General features: G+C 40.2%; 2 protein-coding genes across 4 annotated transcripts; both read right to left on the reverse strand.

Moving 5' to 3' along the window:
• Nucleotides 1-130: 130 nt before the first annotated feature.
• On the reverse strand, nt 131-14386 carry LOC131993487 (ras-related protein ORAB-1-like). The gene is made up of 6 exons (XM_059359422.1): nt 13971-14386; nt 7411-7483; nt 7063-7158; nt 3573-3668; nt 3165-3296; nt 131-1170 (listed from the first exon to the last, which is right to left on the reverse strand). The coding sequence occupies exons 1-6, from the start codon at nt 13982-13984 to the stop codon at nt 970-972; spliced, it is 612 nt and encodes a 203-aa protein (XP_059215405.1). The 5' UTR covers nt 13985-14386; the 3' UTR covers nt 131-969.
• A 2054-nt stretch (nt 14387-16440) lies between these two features.
• On the reverse strand, nt 16441-27839 carry cep68 (centrosomal protein 68). 3 transcript variants are annotated; one of them, XM_059323813.1, is made up of 9 exons: nt 27704-27761; nt 23568-23615; nt 23199-23464; nt 21629-22465; nt 20084-20279; nt 19638-19837; nt 18706-18828; nt 17563-17659; nt 16441-17455 (listed from the first exon to the last, which is right to left on the reverse strand). In XM_059323813.1, the coding sequence occupies exons 3-9, from the start codon at nt 23430-23432 to the stop codon at nt 17274-17276; spliced, it is 1869 nt and encodes a 622-aa protein (XP_059179796.1). In that variant the 5' UTR covers nt 23433-23464; nt 23568-23615; nt 27704-27761; the 3' UTR covers nt 16441-17273. The 3 variants fall into 3 exon arrangements, with proteins under 3 accessions (XP_059179796.1, XP_059179798.1, XP_059179797.1); XM_059323815.1 differs by having other exon boundaries at nt 19638-19834; nt 27704-27760; XM_059323814.1 differs by lacking the exon at nt 23568-23615 and having other exon boundaries at nt 27704-27839.
• Nucleotides 27840-27865: the final 26 nt, after the last annotated feature.

Here is a 27865-nt window from a genome sequence, read left to right on the forward strand (position 1 = left end):
TATATGCAATTCTGTAGTGAGATCACACAGCAATTTGCAAACAGACTCTATGTAAGTGGCGGATGATACGCCAAATGAATGTAGAATAAACTATTCAAACATGTCACCAAGGATGCAGACAGGTCCTCTCTTTTTATACAGTCTGGTAGAACAAGATTTATTTTCAGTTCAGGTGTTACATGTTGCGCAACAAACTTACAGTTATCTTCAGCCAATAATTAAATGCAGAGATAAAGAGTCAATTGAACACTACAGAACTGGCAAATCAGATTTGAGAGAACACACACACACACACACACACACACACACACACACACACACACACACACACACACACACACACACACACACACACACACACACACACACACACACACACACACACACACACACACACACACACACACACACACACACACACACACACACACACACACACACACACACACACACACACACACACACACACACACACTTTATGTACATATAATGTACTGCACTACACTTTAGATGCTGGACAGTGAGACACTGCTGGACATGGGTTGGTGAGAAACAGAAACGGTGAGGACAGACTGACGGACATGCTGATAGAAACAGCAAAATAATCAGTGAAGGAAGGAAAAAGCAAAGAAGAAAAAAAGGTCCATACAAACAAAAACTTTAATGAATGGATTCATTCACCAACCCCGCTGTAGGAATGCAAGGACACACGCACAGAGTTCTTTTGAGCCTGCATTCAGAGTAGCCTCTGATAGGTCTGGAGGGGTACAAGAAGGATGCTTTATTTGTTTTTGGTAGTGCGGCTATACTATGTACAGTACAAATACAGGCAACTTCATCTTATTCTCACGTGTCCTCTCTGTCCTGTCTGCATGTGGGGGGGCTTCGCTGGGATACGGTGGTGTTGGAGGGGGATGGCGGCCAGGTGACAGGCCTGCAGAGAAAGAGGGCGGGGGAGTGGTTTCTCTCTCAGCAGCATCCTCCTGATGAAGGCTTCACAGTAGTGCCGGGGGTCAGCTTCACATTGGGCTTCTCCCCTCCTCCAGCTGTGGCCCCAGGGCCCATCCTCTTCTTGATTTCAGCAGCCATGGTCATGAAGGCCTGCTCCACATTGGTGGCATTCTTAGCGCTGGTTTCCAAAAAGGGAATGCCTAGAGAGTCTGCAAACTCCTGGACACAGCAGAGGACATAGAGCAAAGGGGTTTAGGAATCTTTTTTTTTTAAATCATTTTTGTATTATATTACTGCAAAGCAAGATATCATGATATAGAAATAATAACATTAAAAATGACAGGGCATTACAGAGTTGGGAAAGAGCTGGTGCACAAAAAATGTCGGTCATATGGGCCACTGTGCCTTCAGTCCCAACAATAAGGACTATATACATAAATGTAAAGTGTGTGTGTGATTGCGCAAGAGAGAGGGATGCAGAAGCTAAGTCAGCAGCCAAGGACAGGCAGGCATGCTGTTGTCAGGTTAGCAGTAAAGGCCAATTCATACTTTCTGTGTCTGCATGTCTGTGTAGGTCAGCCGCTATCCAAGGACGCTATGCAGAAAGTATGTCGGAGCCTTTAAGGCTTTAAAGGGTTTGATGTTTTACATGAGCTACAGCTAAGAGTCAGTCTCTAAAACATCCCACTGAAAAAAAAATGAAATATCCCCATCTAATTTTAAAGTTATTTTAATAAACGCAACATGTAAAATACAGCAAGTTTTAGTTGGATTTTCATATTTAAGCAATTGGACTGCAAGTTCACCTTAAGATGGATAGCTGAGGTGAAGAAAATACATTTGAAAACACAAGCACAGCAATCATTTTGGTCTTTTCTGTTTAGGTAGGAGCTGGCTATGACTCTGGGTCATACCTGAGACTCAGGCTGCAACTAACCTAATCTATTTTGATAATCAATTAATCTGTCAAGTATTACTTTGATTAAGCAATTATTAATAGGATAAAAAAAAAGCTTAATAAAACATTCTGCCTCATTTTGTACAATGCTCCTTTTAACATTTAAGTTAGTTACATGTAACTCCAAACCCATTTGTTTTTTAGTGCTGATGAAGAAGGCAGGTAAAAACAATGCCACTACGCTAAAAAAAATAAATTAAATAAATGGACATTGGGGATGCAGCCCTGCACTAAGAATAGAGGGGAAACATAACAAACACCTGATGAGATATTGCTTCAGTCTCTATAAAGAAACGAAGGATTCCCTTCAGACTGTCACGGATTAACTCTGTACAAGCATTATGTTATCTCCTGTATCAGTGTACATGAATAACATCTGCTTACAGGACATAAACATGAGACACGAAGCTGTAAAATAACGTTAGCTTTTTCAAGGGGCCGAATAACACTATTACATGGCAGAAGAAACAGACAAAAAAATAATATATTTTCATTACGTTTGTTTTTAAATTAACCTGCAATCGTGCGTCTGTCCATCAAAACTGACACAAATCTGTCAGAGAAGGCAAATTCAGCTAATGCTAATTATGACAAACGTAATGAAAAGGAATTATTTCATTAGTCCAATTCCCTCGACGAACTCTTATTAGCACAAATGCGGTAACACTGGAGTAATGTAGATGTATGATGCCCTATGATCTTTAATGACATTCACGCATACTTTATTTAAAAAGGTGTTTTCACCCATATTTCAACGTTAACAGCTATTGTGTCTTCCATAAGTTATAATTTGTACTTGGTCTTTTAGTGAATTCAAAACATTTCCATGAAGTGTTTATTCCAGGTAAAAAACATGAAATAGATCTGCCTACCCACCAAAAATCCAGATCAGAGCTGAGTTTTTTTCAGGGGTTGTCTGTTGTGTATGTTACAGGGTTTGAACAGCATTTTAGGAGTAAAAAGGACATTTTCAAACATTTTCAGGGTAGTTATTAGTGGTTTTTGGGTTTAAATGAGTGATAGCGTTGATGCTGCATTTCTTAGGGAAAATATTCAAATTTGAAAGCGTGTTCCCAACCTTGCCAACATAATGTAAAAAAAACTTTACAAACTACAAACGCAAAAACATTGTGTGTCTGTATGTGTACGGGCCCCTTTCAAAAATGTCCTACATGTCATACTAATGCAAAGACCCCAGGAGAAAGCATGACAACAGTCTCTGTGTTTAGTGGTAATAAATACCCAGGTGCCTTACCTTAGCTGTTGTGTAATCCACCACCTTCTTCGTCGTCAGGTCACACTTGTTTCCAACCAATAGCTTGTTGACATTTTCACTGGCGTAGCGGTCGATCTCCTGTAGCCACTGTTTGACATTGTTGAAGGACTCCTGAAACAGGGAGAAGTAAACATTTTTGAGCAGGAAGTCCATTTGAAAGTGAAGTGTTAAAATATCCAACAGTCATCTAACTGCTGGGAAAGCCCAGCAAAATGCAGAAATGCTTCATCTCTCTGCATTTCAGTTTAGAAACCAGTCATTAAGGTTGTGTCAGTTGATAGGAAGTTTAAACACCCACAAAGTAATTAGCATGTCCACGTATAATATCATTTCATGTGCATAAATGAGCAGTTGTAATAGGTGAGAATGGTGTGGTGTCGTACTGACCTGGTCTGTGACATCATACACTACAATGATACCATGAGCCCCTCGGTAGTAGCTGGACGTGATTGTGCGAAACCTTTCCTGACCTGCAGTATCCCACTGTCAAAGGAAAAACATCAAGACAGTTGGTGACTGGCTAAAACATCATCACTGCAAGGGAGGAGGGATTGTTGTTTGCTTTTCACTGCAGAGAAGATGAACAGTTAATATCATGAACACTGCCGTACAAAACTGATTAATTTAAAGAAACTCTGGAAAATTAGGCAACGTTCAGACTGCAGGCAAATCAGACCCAAATCAGATTTTTTTATGACATTCTGAACAGCACAAATCAGATTTTTTCAAATTGGATCCAGGCCACTTTCATACATGGTCCTCAATCGTATATACAGTGGCTTGCAAAAGTATTCATACCCCTTGGATGTTTCACCCTTTTGTTGCTTTTACACATGAAATCATGGTCGATATAATTTGGCCTTTTTAAAAAGAATTTGCAAAAAAACCCTCTTTAATATCAAAGTGAAAACAGATTTTTACAAAATAGTATAAATTAATTAAAAATCTATAAGATAAAATAAATGAGTGCATAAGTATTCATCCCCTTTAAAGTAACTGACCTAATTCAACAAAGTTCCAGCTAGTTGATGCAGCAGTGTCACAGTTAGTGAAATGGAGATCACCTGAGTGCAGTTGATGTGTGTCGAGTGATCGTAGTATAAAAAAACATGTGTCTGGGAGGTCCAGTCTCTGGTTCATCACTATTCCTGCTACAATTGTACCATGAAGACAAAAGAACACTTCTAGTAACTCAGAGAAAAGATCATTGAACAGTATAAGCCAGGAGATGACTACAAAAAAAAAATTAAACCCACTGGACATCACAAAGAGTTCAGTTAAACCATCATTAAGAAATGGAAGCAGTATGTCACTTGTTTAAATCTGCCTAGATCTGGCCGTCCTCACAACCCGAGTGACCTGACAAAAAGAAGACCCTAACCCGAACGCTTCCAGGGCCTGCTGCTAAGAAGTGTCCCAAGAGCATGATGCTGCCACCACCATGCTTCACGCTGGAGATGGTGCGTTTGTGGTGATGTGCAGTGTTTGGTGTTCGCCAAACATAGCGTCTAGTCTGATAGCCAAAAAGGTCAGTTTTTGTCTCATCAGACAGTAGAACCTTCTTCCAATTGACCCTGGAGTCTCACATGCATTTGGGCGAATTCCAGGCGAGATTTCATGAGCTTGTTTTCTCTCCCATACAGCTCCGGCTGGTGAAGAACCAGAGCAACAGTTGTTGTATGTGCAGTCTCTCCTATCTGAGCCACCGAAGCTTATAACTCCCGCAGAGTGGTCCAAGGTGTCTTGGTGACTTCCCTCTCCAGTCTTCTTCTTGTTAGGTCACTCAGATTGTGAGGACGACCAGCTCTAGGCAGATTTAAACCATACTGCCATACTGCTTCCATTTCTTAATGATGGTTTAACTGAACTCTGTGGGGTGTCCAGTGAGCTGGATATTTTTTGTAGTCATCTCCTGACTCCTACTGTTCAATGATCTTTTCTCTGAGTTACTAGAAGTGTTCTTTTGTCTTCATGGTACAATTGTAGCAGGAATAGTGATGAACCAGAGACTGGACCTCCCAGACACATGTTTTTTTATACTACGATCACTCGACACACATCAACTGCACTCAGGTGATCTCCATTTCACTAACTGTGACACTGCTGCATCAACTAGCTGGAACTTTGTTGAATTAGTTCAGTTATTTTAAAGGGTATAAATACTTATGCAATCATTTATTTTAACTTATAGATTTTTAATTCATTTATACTATTTTGTAAAAATCTGTTTTCACTTTGATATTAAAGAGGGTTTTTTTGCAAATTCTTTTTAAAAAGGCCAAATTATATCGACCATGATTTCATGTGTAAAAGCAACAAAAGGGTGAAACATCCAAGGGGTATGAATACTTTTGCAAGCCACTGTATTTCTGATGTTTTTCAAAGCGAGCTCTCCATGTCACATTTCACCCGACTTCAACGTCACTCTAGCTCCCAGGCTGTGGTCTGAAAGCCCAGGGGAGATGTGTTTTCCTCCAGGGTTAACCCCCTTTACTTTTAACATCAGAATGCAATACGTGCAAGCTCAACTTGGTCTTGAGAAGCTGCATACTTTATTACCACCGGGCCCGTCCACGGCGAGTAATGCCCTTATAGTCAATGTATCAACCTCCACCGGCACCGTAGTGCTCAGACGCATCTCTACGCTCCACCATGCATGCACTGACCTGCACAGCACATTTACTGCTTAAGTGACCACCTTTACTCCTTTCTCCTCATCTCCTGCTCCATATCGCCAGCTCTCTCCCTCTCTCTCGCTTGTCCACTCACTCCAAACAGGACACACACACAACTTGTCCTGCCTCTTAAAGGAGCCACGTCATCCTTATAAGGCAAAGTTAAAATGTTGCTCTTCTGCGCATGCAGCTCACTTCAGGGCCGTGAGCAGCTCACACCGGAGTCTGATATAGGCCTCTTTTAAAAAATAATGTCAACAGCTAAACAAAAAAATCTGAATTGAGCATCAAGGCCTGCAGTGTGAACGTAGCCTTAGTCTCTCTGTGTTCTTAACAATACTGTCCATCTCAGAGAGCCAACTGTTCAAATAAGTTATCGGTATGTATTAAAGAATTAATTTAAGAAAGAAAAACTATACAAAACCCATCAATGAGCAACACTGTTGCAGAGTGACATGTTTTTTATAACCATGACCCCACACATACTACTCAGCACTGTCCTGCTGCCACAAATACTGAGTAACTAAGTAGAGCAGCAAATGTGGATTAATCCTCTGTGGAAAGTAGTCCCTTACAAAGTCGGCATTTCCTCCTGTTTGTTTGATAACAACACAGTGACAAGCTGTTTAAGGAAACTACTTAGAGTCTTTATTGTCATTGCACAATAGTATAAAAAAATACGTTAGCACAACGAAATTGAGGAACAGCTCTCCCGTCAGTGCAGAAAAGATAAATATTAAATAAATAACCAACCAAGGCATGCACCCATCAAACAAACAAATGAAAAAAAGGGGACTGTAAACAGGACTGAAAACAGAGACACATGACAAAGGGAAAAAAACTGTTGCACATGTCACACAGAGAAAAAGCTTGTTGCACATGTTATAGAGTAAAAAAAGCCCATTGCACATTATTCATTTAAAAAGTAACTGTATATTTGTGCAGAATGTTTAAAGATTGACATCTTCTGTAGGACCCAATAGACTTGAAGCTGAGGCTTTCACGTGGCTGGTTTGGGTCTTTATATGGAAAATGTTGTCAATAAAAAAAATCTAGAATAACAGTCTTATCCTCCAATGTTCCCAGTTGTACAGATGCCCAAAGAAGGAAAAAATGTTCTCCTGTTCTAAAAAACTGATTTTAGGAATAAGCCATGGTTACTGAATGGCAGTGATATGAAAGTGAAGCAGTTGGTTACTTACAATCTGAAGTTTAATGGTCTTTCCATCAAGTTCTATGGTTCGTATTTTGAAGTCCACACCAATAGTGCTAATGTAACTTTCTGTGTATGTGTCATCCTGCAGAGAAAAACAGACAGACAGTAACAAACGGAGTTAGGGTTAGGGCTCACACACCCTGTTCACTTCCTGCTTTGCTGTATACACACACATGCACACAATTTAAAACGAAAGAACTGTTGTACCAACCCCTCAACAGGTTGCATGAAATCACTGCATAGTTGAAACTTTTAATACATTTACTCGGTTTCATTGTGGGGGAAAATGGAGTTCAGAAAAGGATACTGTATGTGTTCTTTTGGAGAGACTTACTGCAAATCGGAGAAGAAGGCAAGACTTTCCAACACCAGAGTCACCAATCAGGAGCAGCTTAAATAAATAGTCACTGTGAAAGGGAAAGGGCATAGTCTAGTTAGAGGATATTGACAAATTATCAAAAAATTGTGATTGAGTTACAGTTTACCTGACTACATAAATGATTGCTATAGTAAGGGTCTGGGGACTGTTCATTCATAGCACTGATGGTCCTTTTAATTCTTCTAATGCCACTTTTAGTTATATGCAATTATGTTCATCCACATTACTGGCATTATATAATTCGGCAGAGTGGCTGATTGGTCTGCATTTTACAAGGAAAAAGTATTGAAAAATAACTTGTACATGGATTTTAACTGCCAGTTCTCCATCTCCTCTTTCACCTGTTTTGCAGTCGTCTGCTGTAAGATGCTCAGCACCGGCCACAGTTTCACCTTTGGTTAAGTCAACGCAAAAGCCCATACCCCACCCCACCTCCTCTTATCCAGCCCACTACACTGATTTGTGAAGACTCAATATTAAGAGATATCTGCTTTGTTCATGTAGTCACACGCTGCTTTACTGACCCACAACCCCTAAAATCATTGAAAACTCCCTGGTCTCTAGGCTTTACTCCCAACAGCTTTAAATTTGGTACATTCAATTAGATTCACAGCTTAACTGATGTATGTTTCTAATGCCCATCCCATTCCTGTGGACGGGATATCTCAGGAACTTGTTGATGGAATTTTGTTCAAATTTAGCAGAAACTCTCACTTGCACTCATGGATTAAATGATAGTATTTTGATAGAGATCATAGGTCAAACATCAAGGTCACTATGATAATTCATACGCTAATCATAAAAGCTTAATAAAATGACTAGTTGGCGGAAATGATGAAGTGATGTCATTTAATATCCAAAGGTTGAAGGTCAACTTGACTGTGACATCACAATGTTTTGCAAAAACACGTTTCTGGTAATTCTTTAGCAACACAATTCGGCAACAGAAGGGGAAAAATTTGTTTGGATGCTGAATTGTCAACAATCTTGGGTGCCCACCTTGAAACTGTGTTGTAAACACTGCTCACAAGGACACTTTTATCACACATCACTTCTTGATGAACTAATTATTCAAGGTGAGAATCTTTACTGATGTACACTGTATAACTTGTTGAGACCAAAATGTCATAACATAGGTCAATGAAAACCAAAATCATGAACCCACTGAGGGCTGGATTCAAAATCACACCAAAATTCAAAGTAAAAAAATGACATCATAGGCTGATCCAACTTGCATGAATTTTATCACTAACACTCATAATGTGACTCAGTAGTGTGTAAGGCCATCTTCTCCCAGACCTGGATCAGGGCATTAGTGAGCTGTGGTGGGACTTGGCGGTGTCGGCTGCACCGATACATAATGTCCATTAGGTCCTTAATTGCATTTAGGCCAGGGGAACATGAGGGCCAGTCAATGGCATTAATGCCTTCATTGTCCAGGAACTGCCTACACACTCCAGGCACATGAAGCAGGCCATTGTCCTCCAACAGGAGGAAGCCAGTACCAGCGTAAGGTCTAACAATTGCTCTGGGGATTTCATCCTGGTACCTAACAATCAGGGAACTATTTTCAGTCAGGGAACTACATTTTGTAGTGCTCTGGCAGTGCCCCTCCAGTTCCTCATAACTCAAAGGAGTAGATATTGGTCCTGCTGCTGGGTTGATGCCCTACTACAGCCCTGTCCAGCTCTCCTCGAGTAATGGTCGGCCTCCTGGTATCTCCTTAATGCTCTTGACACTGTACTGTGAGACACAGCAAGCCTTGTTGTAACCATGCGTATGGATGTGCCATCCTGGAGGACCTCATGCTACCAGTAGTGACAAAGACACTAGCAGAACACAAAACTAGAGAAGAATCCGTCAACATAATAAGGAGAGAGAAATTGTCAGTGGCCACCATATGTGAAACCATTCGGTCTTGCTTTTGCTTCTCCATTGCAGCTGTTGTCACTTTCATTTGCAACAAAGCAGGTGAAATTGATTCACAATCCCTTGTTATTTCTAAATGGACAGATTGATATCCCTAAAGTTTGGACTCACCACTGCACTATCACATTCTAATGCCCTGACTTTTTGGAACTCGCCATTCATTTAGCCATCAAATTTTGCTTTTACACCCAAAACAATAAGTCCCCCACATCACTTACTGATCTACATCCCTAGACAAGAACACATAGACCAGAATGCAGTTTTAATCAGGACTGAAGTTGATCAAAAATTTTAACCCCAAAAAGTTGAAAAAAATATATATCAGTAATAGTTTTATAGTGTTTTTTGAAAGTGGACATGTCTGCCATAAAAAGGTATTACATTTCAAATCTAACACTACACAAAAGATCAATGCATCAAAATCAATTTTGTTGCTAATTTTTGACATATCCAAAGCTGTGATAAAAGATAAATGCCCAAGCCAAAAGTGATTTCTTATATGGAAAATAACTAATTTTTTTGTGTTTTTTTCTTAGAAAAACAGTGACATCATGGAATCAAACTGGCATTTAAAGGGTTAAAATCCTGAAAATAATTTCATGTTTGGTAGTATTGAGCAGGGAGAAAGTTGTTCAAGAGGTTTATGCAGAAAAACTTTTTATAGCATTTTTTTGGAGGTGGACACTTTCAGCCCGAAGGGTCTGAAAGGGTAGTAAATTTGTACACAGTGTATTATTGCATTATGTGTATTATAGTGTATTATGTCATTTGCAGTATCACAGCCAAAATTATTTCCAAAACCGCGATCATCTTGACCAACAAGGCCAGCTCAGTGCCGTTAAGAGAGACCAACCAAAATGTGTAACATTCATTCATTCATTCATTTGGTTTGTTTAACTGCAATGTGATTGCTACGGGCTTATGTTAGCGGGCTAGAGTTAGCTTACAACAAAGTCCAACATCAAAATCTTATGTGTGTTAATAAGAGTGTAATCGGCATCCATAACAATCAAGGTGAGCAGCACAAATGTGTTGTACATGTCGTGTTTGGATGACAATGTGGGCTTACAAAACCGGAGCAACATTTGTAAAGAGCAGGGACCTCATGTATCAACACTGCGTATGCACAAAAACATTGTGTACACTGTTTCCCACACACGCCACATGTATGAAAAAATAAAAATAACCATCTAGGGGGTGCGGGAGCATGCCCCCCTGGGGAAAAAATTTAGTAGATTTGTAAGTAAAATGAATCAATCTTATGCAATTTGAGAGCTAAATGTGAGCAAAAACCTCACATAACATTTTTCACAGTTGGGAAATACTGTCATCTAGAATGTTTAGGTCCGGGGGCATGCCCCCCTGGAGATCATATACATGGATCTTAATCATTGCATGTTTTAATGAAATTTTGTAAAGGAAAATAAAGGTTTTTATTTGGTTTTATTTAAGGCATCTTATTTTAACAGTCTTCTTGTAAATTATGTGGTGGATTCTGTTTACACCCTGTGCTCTTATTTTGAAAGCTCGATAAATTCAATGAGTGTGTAAGTGTGTGAATGTGTGAGCATGTCTCGTAGGAGGATGGAGAGGTGGGTCGGGTTTTTTACTGACGGGTGACAGACACAAAGCAAAATAACTTTATATCATGAATAGTGTAGATATACTTTCAGTAGTTTGAAATGTGACGTAAGTGCAGCACATGAGACTCTGGCAGGCCGCCACAGTCTAGGTCATTAATGGGAAACCCTTACACCATTACGTCAAGAAGTAGGAATGTTGCCAATATCATGATATGCATTTTTGTACCAGTATAATGAATGACACGATATGGCACACCCCTAGGGTCAGCCTTGGGTTGAGCATCAACTTCAGCCCTGGAGCCAAAACAAAGTCTCCCCTTTGAACAGTATACAACATGTTGACAAAGAATTATGTTATAATATTTTGGAATAGTAGAGCCATTGTCAGTGTAACTGACTGGAGATCCGTAATATTCATATTTAATGTTTAATATTTGAATTCATGTTCACACTGGGCCTCGGGTGTGTTAGGGGAGCAGAGGTAGTTTATATTGCAGTTATCTGCAAAATCGATACGTTACCACTCGGTTTTAAGTTATTTATTCATTTGCAAGTGGTGGAGTCATAACCTGGTGTTGATTTATTATTTTTGATATTTCTACACTTTGTGTGACTGGCTACTGTCAGTCAGTTTATATGTTAACTGTATTAAATGCTGTGTTGGTCACGGAATGACTCATTGCTTGTGTATTGCAAATAATGCAGAATATAAGAAACTTAAATAATAAATTGAATCATAATCACCATATGGGTCTAAAAGAAAATGTGATTAAAATGTTCTACTCCTAACACAATCATGTCAACAGTAAAAAAAAAAAAATCTTAAATGTGCCATTGATGAGAAATTATTGCATGCCCATTACTGCCTGCTCATCAAGTGTTGTATTTAACAAACTGAACTGAACACAAAATGAACTAAAGATGCCTTAATCTCAATTTGAAAGTTACTCTCACTGAATAAGATCTTGGTCCTTGAATTTGAACATATAGTCAATACCATAGGGTAAATCATTACTGCAAGATAAAGCAGTCTGAATGACACCATTTAAATTAATAACAAGATTTTTTTTAAATACACTCCTTTTACACTTTTTGGTTTAACAGTAGTCCTGATTAGGTTTAGGTTTTATTTTATTTGCACAGTTAGAATTACATAAAATGACAAAGATAACATATAATGTAAAGTGCAGGGAGAGGCAGAAAACCCAGATGGGCTTATTTAAAGCCTCCACCTAAAATTTCATAGTTATAAGAAAGTAATAAACTGATAATAGAAAAAACATATGTATAACATCAACAAGTTATAATGACAATAACAAAAACAATAAAAAAACTAAAATGAACATGTTATAAAAGTGTATTACAGCAGTTAAATGGGCTTTTAGACATCTTTTGAAACATTTTAAAGAGATGGAGTTCTTTGCCAGATGGGAAAAGGTGTTCCAAAATGTAGTCCCCCTAAATTGAACAATAAATTGACCTCTGCATGTAAGAAATCTTGGAGGATGAAGATCTAAAGACTGACGCATTGAATAAGAGTGAGCCTGAGAATTAAATTTTTTGAGATTAGCAGCTACCCAAACAAAATGCAGTCGAAAACTTCCACTGTCCTTATGACTATTTAAGAATGCAAAAGCAAAGAGAGCTGAAATAAGTGATTGCTCAAAGCTACTGTGATGAAATCCTGGGCATGTCTTATAGCATGTGACCTGCACATAAGAGGCTGCCTCAGCACTAACTAACGTTATTACACCATATGACTGAAGACTGAGTCATGCTCAGCACCAGGTAACACCAATTACCAGCACGAAAATAACACATGACTGCTGCTACAGTATATCTGATTCCAGGGGAAAATAAATAAGTTGGCTATAACAATGACACACACAGACTGAAGTATAAAAAAATGTAATCCAGGGAACCCTTGTTGAGTTTTTCATCGTGACTGTATGAGTCAGTTATTAGCCTATTTTGGCTAGTTGGGGGTCGCTGATAATAGTTTAACAGGAATCCATCAACATGTTAGGAGGCTTTTGTTACTTTTCGCCACCCTGTTAAAATAATCGCCTAACTAATTTTTTCAAGTTTTGCAGGAAACACAAAAAAATACACACAAACTGTGTGTAAATGATGTAACTTTAGAGAAATAAATGACTTAAGCAATTTTTTGAACATGCCTTTGTGACTTAAGCAAGATATGGTAACACTTTAATTTGAAGGTGTCTACATAAGAGTCACACAAGCCTGTCAGAAACATGATATGACAAGTATCATGAGCATTAATGTTACTTCAAAGTGTCATTAATGTTCATGACAGATCCAATGTTATGTTTATGACACGCTCATGTCACTCTTATGTAGACACCTTAGAACAAAATGTTACCAATATCAGTGTCAACAATAAAACACTGATAAACTAAACTGATAACTAAACAATCTCCCTCTAGCTCTTCTTTGCTGGGTTCTTATCTGATGCCTATGAATGTGGCAAATTGTCAAAGAAGTGACGATCTTAAAGGGGTAAAATCACATGATCTGATCAACTGAGGATGTAGGCGATTTTACCATAGGTGGCCGGCGTCATGAGGAGATGATTTAGGCAAAAAAATGACTTAGGCGATTATTTTAACAGTGTGACGACCTAGCAGTGACAACTAACAAAAAAACAGAAACAATAACACCAAAGCGCCTTTTCCCTGTATTTATAGCTAACGTTGCATGTCAGTGAACCGACACCAGTCACCGAACCTGAAGGTGCCTCTGGCCAACCAGCTGGACACAAACATCTCATGAACATTGTGTTTGTTACACATATCGGTGTTATGTCTCTGTCAGTGTCTCAGGCAGGCTGAGGTGGACATTAGGGCCAATGTCAGCTGAGCCGGTAACTCAGTTCTGATGCCAATATCAAGTTATTTAAAAAAGCTAACTTACTTGTTAGCACATAGCTTCGCTTAGTGATCCTGCTAGATGTACCACAGCGTTGTTAATGATGATACTTACTATTCTGGATTCATTGTGGACTAGTTGTGTAGCGTGTCCCCTCTGATCAGAAGTCCTTTTCCAGTTCTGCAGATAGGCCTAAACAGCGGTGTTTAGTTGTGAAATGGGGAGCGGTGACTAGCTCACACTGCTCACACCACGACAGGCTAGTTGTTTCTCGGTAGAAATCCAAAATGGCTGCAGCTCCGACCAGGAAACAGCTAACATTAGCCAGCTGATCAACAGCAAATACGTGACCCGGTTTAACGGACGCCTTGTGTTTTAGATTGTGTTAACGGACTAGACGGATTTAAACTTGAACCGAACAGAGGATATCTAAGGTTAGCTAACGGCTCTCTGAGCTGACTGACTGTCGGTGTGTTACCGGTTACCGCAGAGCACCGAGCTGTCAGCCTTACTGGGATTACGTCATCTAGTGAAACGTGGCAAGGGAGGGCTCGTGCACTACACACTACACACAACTTCCGGACAAATACTTCCACATAAACGTCAACCACACCTCTGATCCGCAGCAAAGTGGCTCAATTATTCAACAGGGATGGTCTTCTCTACTCGTATAATACATTTTTACCTGAATATAGTATCCCGGTTTCTCCTGTAGATTTTGCCAAAGTTTTTGGAGCAATCCCATCTGGTGTTTGCATGTTTAGATCTCAACTTAGAGTGGAAAGCCAACATTTGTCCACATCCCAGTGGGTAAAGCTTGTTTAACTGGTAGTCATGGTAATAAAAAAATAATCAGAAACTTGTTTAAAAAGGATGTCACCACAGCTCAATATGTGCTCTCATACTGGGATAAAAACATAGAACGCACTAATTGGAAGAAGATCTGGCTATTACCCAACTGATATTTGATAACCAATAAAGTGAGAGACATTTCATTTAAAATAATTCATAAATTGTATCCATCCAATCAACATATTGTTAGAAGATTAAAAAAACATTGATGTGAAATGCACTTTCTGTTCTGAACTGATATTGAAACTGTTACTCATTTATTTTGGTAGTGTCCCTTTGTCCAAGGTCTCAGGATAGATATTGTAACTTTATTGCAAGCAATGTGGATAAAGATTTTAAGTTGTTTTGGAGGGTTGTTGTTCATAAATGTAAATTTGCTCAAAGAAAAAACATCTTTTGATGCATGTAATCCGAAATAAACAATAGTGATACAAAACGTCCTTGTCTCAAAACCTCATATTATTGTGTTGTTATAACATGACTAGTCATGTACATCACAACAAACGCTGGTTACTTAAACTGCTACATCACATATCTTACCTTCAATAGTATTGTATGAAACCACAATCTTAGTTTTGAAATGGAAAAGATGACTTTTATCAAAAAATAAAACTAAAGCTTCAATAGTGTAGTTATTGAATATTTTCTGTCTGAAATGTTCACATAAGTAACATAAAGGCATATTTCCCCCAAGAAATAGTTGTAGTATTACCAGCTGGGATGGATTATTGTGTGGATGGATTTTTTTGTTTTTTACTCTACACCTTTCCATGGTAACATGCACTTTATAGACGGTCCCTGCGCATTCGAGCCACAGCCGACAGCGCAGAGTAGCGTTGCATTTCAAAATCCTTGTCAGAGTATGCATACTTATAAAAAATATATCATCCACTGTGCTCAATAACTGTATGTCATCATGTCTCAAACCAAGCTTAAAGTATAGCAAGTTTATTGCTGCTACTGGATGCTTGAATCCATCTATCTATCTATCTATCTATCTATCTATCTATCTATCTATCTATCCATCCATCCATCTATCCATCCATCCATCCATCCATTTCCATTTCTCTATCGATCTAGGCTATCCATCTGTCCAATCCATCTATCTATCCATATATCCATGCTATCTCTCCATCTATCTATCTATTCTTGCCTCTAGGTATCTATCATTGCTCATTTCGTTATCATGAAATAACATGAATATAACGTGAAAAGACCATTTTCATGAAATAACGTGAAACTATCACGTTATAACGTGAAAAGACCATTATCATGAAATAACGTTTAATTACGTCTGTTTTTTGTGTGTGGCAGCAATACATTTCCGTCCACATCCATCATTTCAAATAATTTGCTTTTAAAACCAACTGTGCATCATCAGTCTTCATCTTCTCAGCTATCACTATGGTATTATCCCATTCCATCCAGCTGGGATTTACACACTCAGCTTACATTTGGCTTCCAGCTAGAAGGTGTGTGGTCAGGCTTTGGGACCTCCAGGTGGACTTACCACTTATCATTTTTTTGGCCACTCAGCAATTCTGCAGTCTGGGGAGCTAAGATGGGCAGTATTTCTAATAAATGTTTGAAATACAAAAACACATTTTGTTATTTGATAGGAATGGTTTCATATTTTAGCATTCTCTTTTTGTATTTTAAAAATACTGAAACACTTGAATGATGAACTGAAAACTGTTTGCAGCACACACTACTGCAAACACAGAAACAACAATTTGAAACAATGTGCTTTATTCTGTGACTTTGACTGAATGTAACAGTGAAACGTTTTGGGTTGTAAAGACTTGATAAGAAACATCAAAAGTTATTGATCCGTGTGAGAAAATCAGATTCTACAAATTCAGATCATAGTGCAAACAGCCATATCCCACAGTACAGTACATGGTGTATAAGCATAACCTACAAACTGTTTAAGGTCTGACTGACTGAGGTGTATGCAGGCCAGACACACAGCTGTTCATGTCCTCAAACACTGACTGAACTGTCTGACATCACAGGAATGTGCCGCCACAATCATTAGTGGTTTCTGAAAAACTGTTTAGTCGCCTAAGGGTTGCATCAATAAACATTTAATTAATTCTGTGTTGTTATATTGTCTTCAAATATTGACGCAATTAATCTTTCCTGTTCACACACAACTCCTGTTCCAGCTGCTAACTTCCTCTTCCACATCAGTAAAGGACTGAGAGCCCAACAGACAAGTTACATTTAAACATTCACTTCATCTATTCCATGTGAAAAAACATTTAGACTTTGAACGCACATTCCAAGTGACAGAGAGGTTGACCAGATCAATACAATAGTGTTTATGATAAGAAAAAGACACGATAGAACATGTATATAATGCATTGTTATTCAATGTGATCAGTTCAGTTTAGACACAAAACTGTTTTCTTCATTATTTGTCATTGTAATGGAGAGCAGGAATCAAACATCCTGCAATGCCACACATATGGGTCTGATACACATGACATTAGAAGAAAGGTGGACGACAACAAAAATAATTGAATTAAATAAATCTTATCACGGATGTGACCTGCAGTCTGTTCACAATGTGGACCCCTGGACCCTTACAGGGCCCGGGTCCTCTTTGCTTTGCTGGACTGGAATAGACTGGCCCGGCTGGGTGAGGCTGTCCATGGCAGACAGGATGCAGGAGAACAAGTTTTCAGTGTGGCTTTCTAGAGCGCCACACTGCCTCTCAATCAGCAGCAGGGTGTCTCTTAAAACTGAACAAGAAAGAGAGAGAGAGAGAGAGAGTGAGCATTAATTAAGACCAAGTGTGAAAATGACAAGACAGGGTTTCTGTAGATAATGTTGGATGTTACAGACTGACATGGAGACATGGTGTTGATGCAGCTGAGGAGAAGCTGTCCAGTGTGCAGAACACAGGAGGTCAGAGGCTGATGGCTGCGCACTTCTCTCTGAAAACTCTGACAACAAGATCATCACATCACACTGTCAGCAAGGCACAATGTGCATGAGTTGTATAATTTTTTAAGTGGGCTTGCTGAGGAAACACTTTACTGTTCCACTAAAATAAACATGACACACACAGTAAGAGACATGTACACTGCTTACCTCCAGCCAAGGCGCTCAGCATTGACAGTCTATTTGCATACACAATTAATCATTTAATTTCTTTATTGATCAACACTGACATACCACTGTGAGGCTTCACTATCTATAGCCGTGTTTCGACTAGGGGGAAAGTGGCCACCGGGAAAGTCTCAGGCCACATCCTCTCAAAAGTCCGCTCACTCTGCGTGTCTCCACTACAGAAAGGCCCCCAGAGGGATTTAGAGACTCTGGAGGTGACGTTTGGTTTTCGCCGTCACTAACTGTTAGGCAACATAAGACGGCCAGAATGGACAATTTTCACTTTTTAATATAAACGCAGTAACATGCAGCACAACAAAGCAAGCCCATAGGCCTGCAGGATACACACATTAACAGTACAGATACTGCTCACTGTAAAATGGTGTTCTACTAATGCTCAGGGAACAAATGTTTACATATCAAAGATCACTTTTGGTGGGCAAATTACCCTGCAGAGAGAGAAACGTCCTACTAGCACATTTAACACTGTCACACTAATATTATAACATTCAACTGCTTGGAACTGGGAACGTTCGTTTGGGAACCAACTCTTAGTCTTTCAAATACATTACATAACTCAATTAGCTTTTCTAAATTTGAATAAACAATCATGAGAACTATGACAAACGGAGAGAGAGGGTTCAACGTGCTGATACAGGTCTGCAAAGATATTAAATCGGTGGGTGAGAGAGGAATAGTCTTTCTGAACCTTAGTTAAAATTACATCATTAGCAGAGGGGGAGGAGGTCTGAAAAAGGCATCAAATGGCAGGCTTATATCAAAAGTCTACATTGGGTGAGTCAGATTAGCCTTTGCAGACAGCCAGTGTACATGTGCTTCTTGCTGTGTGCACCCATTCTCCAGTATGACAGGTACTCACCTGATAGTCAGCCAGAGATGACTTCACACTGTCTATGTTCACAGTGGGGGCGGCCAGCAGCTCCACCTTCTCCGACAATGTATAGAGCTGCTGGATGAGCTGCTCCAGGTGTGAGCAAAACACCTGAAACACACACGACAGTCATGGCCACTTTCACTATATGATGCTCATGTCACAATGTGCATCAAAAATAGAACCCTGCAGGTTTTGCATTTCAAAAATAGTCAAACACAGTATGTCACTATGAAGGTCAAACAGTCTGTTGTTTCATGCAGTCATATTAAGGCCCCGTTCAGACTGCCAGCCAAAATCCGATTTTAGCCCATCCAGATTGGAACTGGATGGCTCTTTTGAAGTCTGAACAGTCACAAATCACGTGAAATCTGATTTTTGCAAACCGGATCGAAACCACCTTCGGGAGGTAGTTTCAGATCACATTTGGACAGATGCGTCTCAGTCTGAACCGCTCCAAACACTCAGATGGGTTTTGACTGTCCGTGACGTCACTCTACGCAGCACGCGTAGCGCCGGCAGCGCAGAGACGAGGTGTCCACCGGCAGCCGCGCCCGACTCATGCGGGCCCGACGGGGGCGTCCATCCGCCCGGTTTCTCCCCTGGTGCGTCTAAGATGTTCTGCGCCTCCATCATGTTTGTTGTTGTTGTTCTTGTCGCTGTCGCAATTATATGACATCTGACGCCATGCGACGTCAGACGCTCTGACGCCGTTACTATGGCAACCCGTCAGATCAGTCAATAATGTGGCCCAGTCTGAACAGAGCCATATCTGAATTGGACACTTGCTAAAAACAGTGTGGACAGTCAGCCCTAAAAATCTGATTTGAGTAGGAATCTGATTTGAATCAGATTCGCCTGCAGTCTGAACGCAGCCTAAGACACTCTAAGCAGTCTGTCAGTTCAGATCGAGTCTCTACCTGGATGTGTTTGATCAGGGAGTCACTTTGCTCCTGGGCCTCCCAGCTGCTCCTCCGGCTGCCAGGCAGGGTAAGGCCACACAGCTGCTGCGCCAACGCCTCCACCTCCCTGAGACTGGATGGCCTCAGTCCCACTCCTCCAGGCTCTGGCCAGGCTCCCCAACTCCTGCTTACAGCCTCAAAGTCCCTGGGATCAGCTGCTGACAGACAGGAGATGGATTTTGAAATATTAAGATGCCATTTTTCAGTAAATTTCCTTGAACTCAATTGTGTTAGAGTTGAGGCAGAAATCTGAGAGACAGAACTTCTCTGAACCTAGACAAAGAAAATCAAAACAATTTTGTGCGTGGAGAGATAAAATATGAAAACATTTTCTTTATTATATACATGCATTTTTTGTCATTAATCATTAATTGAAGTTAATGTTATCATTTGTTCTAACAGACCTGTGTGAGCAGCACTCCTCTCCTCTCTGCCCGTCTCATCTTTTCCTTCATCCTGACTGACCTCCTTCTCATTGTTGTCTTGGGCCTCCTGTTTGTCTGGCAGGGTGGTGGAGGAGAGGATGGAGGTGGTGCCTAGCTCCAGAGACTCCCAGCTGGATGTGACAGGTTGCCTCAGCTTGTCCGTCACCTCCCTCACCTGCACACAAGGACCAAATACTTTTCATCTTTGGAAACACAGAAACTACTGAAGCTGAAATACATTGATCCACTGTATCTGTCTGTCCCTCCACCATCCTGGTTAACTTTCCATTTTGCCTCCAAAATTCAAGAAGGCATGCTTACAACCATCCATGTGACTGTATTGTGAACAGGAAATGTATCTGATTAACATAATCAGGAAGAGGAACTGATAAACAAACCAGGGCACACAGAGACATTCACCTTCAATTTTACGTCCACTCAGTCAGAGCAGAACACATACACTTTATCAATCACTTTATAAAAATAATAATAATACATTTAATTTATATAACACTTTTCTAGACACTCAAAGATGCTTAACAGGCAATAGGGGTGGACAGGACAGGAAGACAAGGATGGAAGAATTAACCATCAACCCTTCCATACATATACATAAACATACATATAATAAACTTCGGATGGAGTAGCTCACATCCGAGAAAGAGATACAGCATAACATGACTTATATGTCTAGCTAATATTCAGCTTCTAATTATCGAAAGTAAAAGAAAAACGTGTTGCAGATTGATCAAAACCATTAAAAACTATAATACAATTCTGATTTAATTGATCCATTTTTCCCCCATGTTTTATCATGTGATGGTTTGGATACCCTCCGTTTAGGGTGTCATGCAAGTCTGGTTTTTGCTTTTAACTGCTTTTCTTTCTCTTCTCTACGGCATATTTGAATTAATTCTATAATATTACATGATTCAGTTATTCTAACTGACAGAAGTTTTGAAAATTCCAAATTCAACCTGAAATTATACTTAATATGTCTACATTATTAAAAAAATGTGAATATTCTGTGTTTGATGCAAGAGCAATCCATAAATGGAATGGTTCTATAGGAACACACCACATTATGCCACAGTGATCAAACTAAAACCTTCCTGCTGGAGCTGTACATTACATGAACCAAAGGAGCAAAGTGGTGCTGCTGCATCTTTTAGTCCATTTACAATAAATCATGTCACATTTTTGTAATGTTGGCCATTGGCTCTCCAGTTATCAGTTATTGTATCTCAATCTTTTTATTGTTGATATTGTTGGAGTGTGGGATTATTATTATGTATATGTATACTCTGTATTATACTGTTTCACAGGTATACACTATACACGTATAATGTTGGTGTGAATGCAGTAGGATCTGAAAAGACAGCTACTGTGAACAGTGTTGCAGTGTGTGCTGGTGGATTTTGACACCATGGTGAAATGAATAAAAATCAACTCTGTAGAAAATGATCACTCAACATTTCGAGGCATCAGTGATGTCCTTCAGTATAGACCTTCCACAGCACTGACCTGTCTGGAGAGCATTTGCAGCTCCTCCAGCTGCTCTGGAAGAGCCAAGAACTCCTCGTCCACCTCCACACATCCACTCCTAGGATGTGGAAAAGCACTGGTGAAGCGTGAAAAAGCACTGGAGGTGGGGGAAGATGGTACTTGATGATGATGATTCAATCCACCTCTGATCTTACTGTGGCTCAAACTGTCCAGGGACAAACCTGCCAGGTCTGTAGAGGAGAGGAAAGTCCTGGAGGGTGGCTCATGTGAGGATTTGGTGAGCCCCTGCAGGTCAGGTAACATATGACTCCGACTAAGAGAAAAGTCCAGCATTGACAGGCTAGTGGAACTACAGAGGTGGTCCAGTTCAATCCCTGAGTCCTGCAGGTTGGACTCTGTTTGGAGGAGTGAGGGAGCTCCCTGGTTCTTGGAGCTGTCCCCTTCACAGACCTCCTGTCCTGGTCTCAAAGGGTAAGTGTAGTCCAGCAGGGCCTGATACTCCTTGTCTGGGTCCCAGCCTGCAGAGTGCCTGTCTGGAGATGGAGCCAAAGCTTTAGGGATGGCACAGGCCCAGTAGTTCACCTGAAAGGGAGACAGTGCATGTTCTTTTGAGTGTCCTTCAGGAGAGCCTTCCCTCCTCCCCAGGCTGAGCTTGGTCTTGCCTAGTCTGGAGTGGCCTGAGTGAGGGGTGTAGGTAGGATGCAGGACAGTGGAGATCAGCTGGGGCCTGAGAGGAGGGCTGGCAGAGTGTCTAAAGCTCACTGGGGTCAGTTCCTCTTTTGGTCTTGTCAAAACATCCATGTCAGCATGTTGCTGATCTTCCTCTTCTCTTCTGCTCACACCCAGCGGTTTCTCCTACAAGGAGGAAATGGACAGAATGAAAGAATGATATTCAGAATCTGCTGCCTATTTTTTAGAAAGTTTCAAATCTACAGTGCTTTCTAAGAACACTAAACAGCTGACAAAAGTGAGAGTAGAATTTTCAGACGGAAATTGAATATATAAGAGTTCAAGTTGAAGTATTTTAACTTGGACTAAGTTTTAATGTTGAATGAAAATGTGTTAACATTATGAGATCTTTATTGAGAGCAGCCTGGTCCATATCAGTCACAGTACAGTAATTAATATGGATAATCAAAAATGTTTCAATGTTCACATGAAATCTCATTATCCACATTTAATTCTTAAAATTGACAGCGTTTTTGTTCCTCTAAAACCTTTTTCTTTATTTTGTATATTTTTAAATAATATTCTCTTATATATGAAAAATGTGGTATTTCAATTACATTTTAAAATTAAATGGTACATTTATTATGACACTCACTTGCGCTAGTAGAACAAGGCAAGCATGTAATATCTGTGTGTGCATTTAAACTCTTGCCATTAATATTCAGTTCAGACCGGAGTAGTGTTTTTGAAGTATTAGTCAGATTGAAGCTGTGACTGAAAGAAAGATTGTGGCACTGAGATTCAAACAAAACACAACACATTTACATCATCAAAGTTTGTAGTTAAAGTTACAATTTAAAGCATGCAGTTTTATTTCCACAAGAAAAAAATGGATTCAAAAGAATCTAAAAGTAAATACTTGATTCGTCAGCTTCTTTAAGATAGATGCGTGTCGATCTCCAGAGAGTAGAGGCTTTCTCACGGCGTACTGTCTGTCGCTCAGATACCTGCAGGTCGGAGCCATAGTAACGCTTTTCTGTGGCCCTGCTCTGTCTCTTTCATTGTCTTCGGGAGATGGACTCAGGTCTCTCCTGCTGTGTTTATACTCGGGGATATGCCTCTTCCACCTCTGGGTGCTTCTCTTGGCTTCCATTGGACAGAGCTAGTGTGGGAAGGTCCTGTCACCTAAAGGAACAGAACAATTGAGTAACTTTCAGTAGAAATGTTTAAATGCGTTGCTATTCTATCACTGAAAAGTTAATTGACTCTTTTGGTGTTATTCATGCACCTTGAAGGAAGTTTTCTGTGGAGAGATGTCATTTTGGTGAGTGGAGCTCTGTAATGACACAGGTACATTATATCAAGTAACACATTCATTAATTCATTTTATGGCCACCTGTGGGCAGTATCTGACCTATCACCCCCTGCATATTTATTGCTTTATTGCTGTGTTAGTATCAGAGTGTAAGTAAGCTGATCAGAATCAGTCTAATCAGCAGACTAAAGCGGACATTCAGAAACGTTTGTTTTTACAATGTAAAATGGTCACAATTTTAAAAAAGGATCTCTTTCAAAACTGTTTGGCTGGTAAGTGTATGAACACTTTATTATGAACACCTGTTCAACTGTTCGTTGACACAAATATCTAATCAGCCAGTCACATGGCAGCAACTCAATGCATTTAGGTATAGACATGGTCATGAGCATCAGAATGGGAAAGAAAGGTGATTTAATTGACTTTGAACCTGGCATGGTTGTTGGTGTCAGATAGGCTGGTCTGAGTATTTCACAAACTGCTGATCTATTGGGATTTTCATACACAACCATCTCTACAGTTTACAGAGAATGGTCCAAAGAAAAGAAAATGTCAAGTGAGCCGAAATGCCTTGTTGATGCCAGAAGTCAGAGGAGAATGGCCAGAATGGTTCAAGATGATGGAGGTCTGGGGCAGTGCCAGTGGAGTGGCAGACTGGGGTGGTGGTTCCCATTTTTAAAAAGGGGGACCGGAGCGTGTGTTCCAATTACCGTGGAATCACACTTCTCAGCCTCCCCGGAAAAGTCTACTCCAGGGTGCTGGAAAGGAGGCTCCAGCAAATTGTCGAACCTCAGATTCAGGAGGAACAATGCGGCTTCCGTCCTGGCCATGGAACAACGGACCAGCTCTTTACCCTTGCCAGACTTCTGGAGGGGTCATGGGAGTTTGCTCATCCAGTCTACATGTGTTTTCTGGACTTGGAGAAGGCGAAAAAACGGTGGACTGGGAACGCCTCGGGGTCCCCAAGGAGGAGCTGGACGTTGTGGCTGGGGAGAGGGACGTCTGGAATGCCCTGCTTAGCCTGCTGCCCCCGCGACCCGGCCCCGGATAAGCGGAGGGAAAAAAAGGATAATACGGACACCCAGACATACAGCTCAATGACGTAATCCATATAAACACACATATCTGACAGTTTCAGTTGCTTAGTGGTTGAAATGTCAGTAAACAGCAGGTGTAGCAGGCTTGCAGTTGGGTCTAGGTAGTGAAATGATACACTCCTGCTCACCTGACTGATCTCATTAAGTCTGCATACTCAGACCTGTCTGTGATCTCCAGGCTAACTAGAAAGAATGATGTGTATCCACAGCAGGAGTGTTGTCGTGGACACATCATGTTGACAACTCAGAGAGCCTTGTTCGCGCTATTCATGCATTTTATGATGATTAATATGATGACTGTTTGCTCAGCCACACACCAACAGTGCTCCAACTTTGTGGAAGAAAAGTCATTTGAGTGGTTTGTTTCAAATAAGAGACAAAGCATATCAACACAAAGAAAATAATCTCTGATCAGAGGTCAGCTGGGGCCTGAGAGGAGGAAACTCTGATCAAAGAGTAAACCAACAAGAACAGGAACATGACCAGCTTCCAGTACTTTTTCAGATAGTTTTGCCTATTCCCTGCTACACACATTTGGTGTCAGAGTGTAGAGCCTCAGTACAGTCCTAGTGACGCAGCGTGAAGCATGAAAAATCAGCACATTAACATTTGACATTTCATATTTGGCCATATGCTATAAAAATCTGAATTGAGCATCAAGACACCTGTTATTAGTTACAGCTGTGTGTTGACAGGTAAAAATGTCTTTTCGACTTTAGCTGCTTTGTTGCATGAGGTAAACAATGTTTTAGAATCTACTGGTTTTGTTTGGCAGCCCGAAATAGTGGCGACAAAGGAAATCACCACTGCAGTCAGCAGCATAGCAGTGGACAATCAAACTATTTCATTTCATACATCTGTGATATTTATAGCCTAATAGCCTTCATCATTGTTGGAGCTATTTATTTCTTGTTATTATTTAGTTGTCTATTTAGTTTACTAATAATAATGAGTATTGTTTGATTATTCTAGACATTTGCTTTTATTTTCATAAAACATCATATAAAATATAAATCATCATTATTGTTTGCCATATTTAGTTTACATAGTATTTTTGTTTTTATGAAAATTGACACTGTGGGCACCATAGACTGTATATAAATAATGGACGTAGTCACTGTGACGTCACCCATTGGTTTGTGGCCCGTTAGAAGCATCAAGTTCAGCGTAACACTCGTCGCCGTCTTGTTTCTGATACAGGGAGCAGACCATATTTGAACTGTGGAGAAGCGAGAGGGATCTGATCACGGACCACACACCTCTCTACACCTCAACCTGACTGAGAGAAGCTGCTGCTAATTCATGTTAGCATTAACTGGAGCATTAACTGGATTTTAGATTTAGCAAAAAAAACAAAACAAAATGTCAAAGTCTCTGAGGTAATAAATCAAGTGACAAGTTTTCTCATTTTGCTTTGAAATGAATGGACAGAATTTTTTTGCAGCCAAACTTAGCGCCCCCTACTGGAATTTTTGGTAGAAAGCAGCTTAAGGCACTTCCTGGTTTGCCTCCATGCTGAGACCCGGAGGTTGCCGCCTGATGTTATATAGGTATGTGGGTAGGCAGAGGGCCGGCATGCACCTGGGTGGTCTATGGTTTTTTACCAGCAAAGAGAGGCATCAGGAGCCATGTTTCTTTGTTCTTATGTTGGTTGCTCATATTGGCCTAAATAAACCTTTGGAACTCACAACTTTGCATGTTTACGTTAGTAAATACCCCCACTGTGAATTTTTAAGTTTTTATGTGTCCTTAAAAAGACGGTTGCTATCAACTGGCTAAATGAGACTGCAGTGGTTGTCAAGGACATTAAACATAATCACGTTGCACAAGGATGGCAGCTCTCTCACTAGTCTGCCTCACAGCCTCTAGTCGTGTTTTTCAGTGTGCTTGCAAACTCTTGTGGATTAGGTTAATAAACAATTTATTCAGCTATGGTTTCACTAGCTTGTCAAAACTGCTGGTTAGCTTGTCGGAGAGCATCTGAAGCGTAACGGTAGTGATGTTCAAGTCATGCAACCGTGGTGTAGTTCACTTGAGCATTAACTTTTTACTTCTGTTGGCTGCAATAGCGCTTCAAACATAATAAAAGTGGTGTTCATTTGTTAAGATTATCCTGCTGAACATAACACTTCAGCATAAGAAATGTATTTATTTTCTGCGATGATCTAAGACCCAATGAAAAAATCCCAGAGGGGAATTACAGGTAAGCCTACAACAATATGTCATTTCGTTTGCGCTCTCATCTCATTGGATATGTGCTGTGTTCGAAACTGTGTAAAGCTGTGGAACATATGAACTACAGCCACGGGCCTGACAGTCTTTAATGTCACGCCACTCCATTAATGTTGAAATATATAGGGGTTATGGTGGGACTCTGGAGGAATCCACAGTAACAAGCTAACATTACTTGTCTCATGATCATAGTTGGGGTCATCCTGAAAAGGAGTCCATTGAAAATTTCAGCTAACCTATAAAGGAAAGTTTTTATGACAGGTCAAAATTTGATTAGAGATTTTAATTTTAGAGCTCCTTAAAACACAAACACACACACACACACACACACACACGATTTGAGGTTATTCTACTGTACATGTAATGTGCAATATAATGTCGTTTTTACTTGGTATGTCAATTGTAAGAAATATGGCTGAAATTTGGTTCTTTCTTTGTCCTTTTCGGCTGCTTATGCCCCTGTACCGTTACACCAATTATAGAAGCACATCATCATCCAAACAGCAGCTGTGTCGATCGCAGTAAATAAGCCTTTGTAATTTCACTGAGATGAAAAATGTGCAACATGTTTAAAACTCTTTAAAAATGACAACAGGATGTTTCCTTGGTAATGGCAAATGGCAGATAAGCGACGGAGACAAACATCTTCCCTCTGTAGCAGGCTGCGCTGTCTTTTATAAACTCTCATTAAAATTTCTGACACCTCCAACATTCAAACGTATGTAAAACCAGCTCTACCGTGTCGCGTCCGTGTAAAAGAGCAACATAACCGACTCTTACCGGAGTTTCGCTGAGCAGCTGTTGGAGCTTCTGCAGCCTCCTTCCGCCTCCTGCGTATTGCGTTCACGTACCCTCGGTCTCTGTCACACAGACAGGACTGTTTGCTCAGCGAAGCTACACGCTCGGCTCCCGTTACTGTTTTTCTCCATTGGTTTGGCTCAT

The sequence above is a fragment of the Centropristis striata genome, chromosome 20, assembly GCF_030273125.1.
Source record: "Centropristis striata isolate RG_2023a ecotype Rhode Island chromosome 20, C.striata_1.0, whole genome shotgun sequence".
NCBI lineage: Eukaryota > Metazoa > Chordata > Actinopteri > Perciformes > Serranidae > Centropristis > Centropristis striata.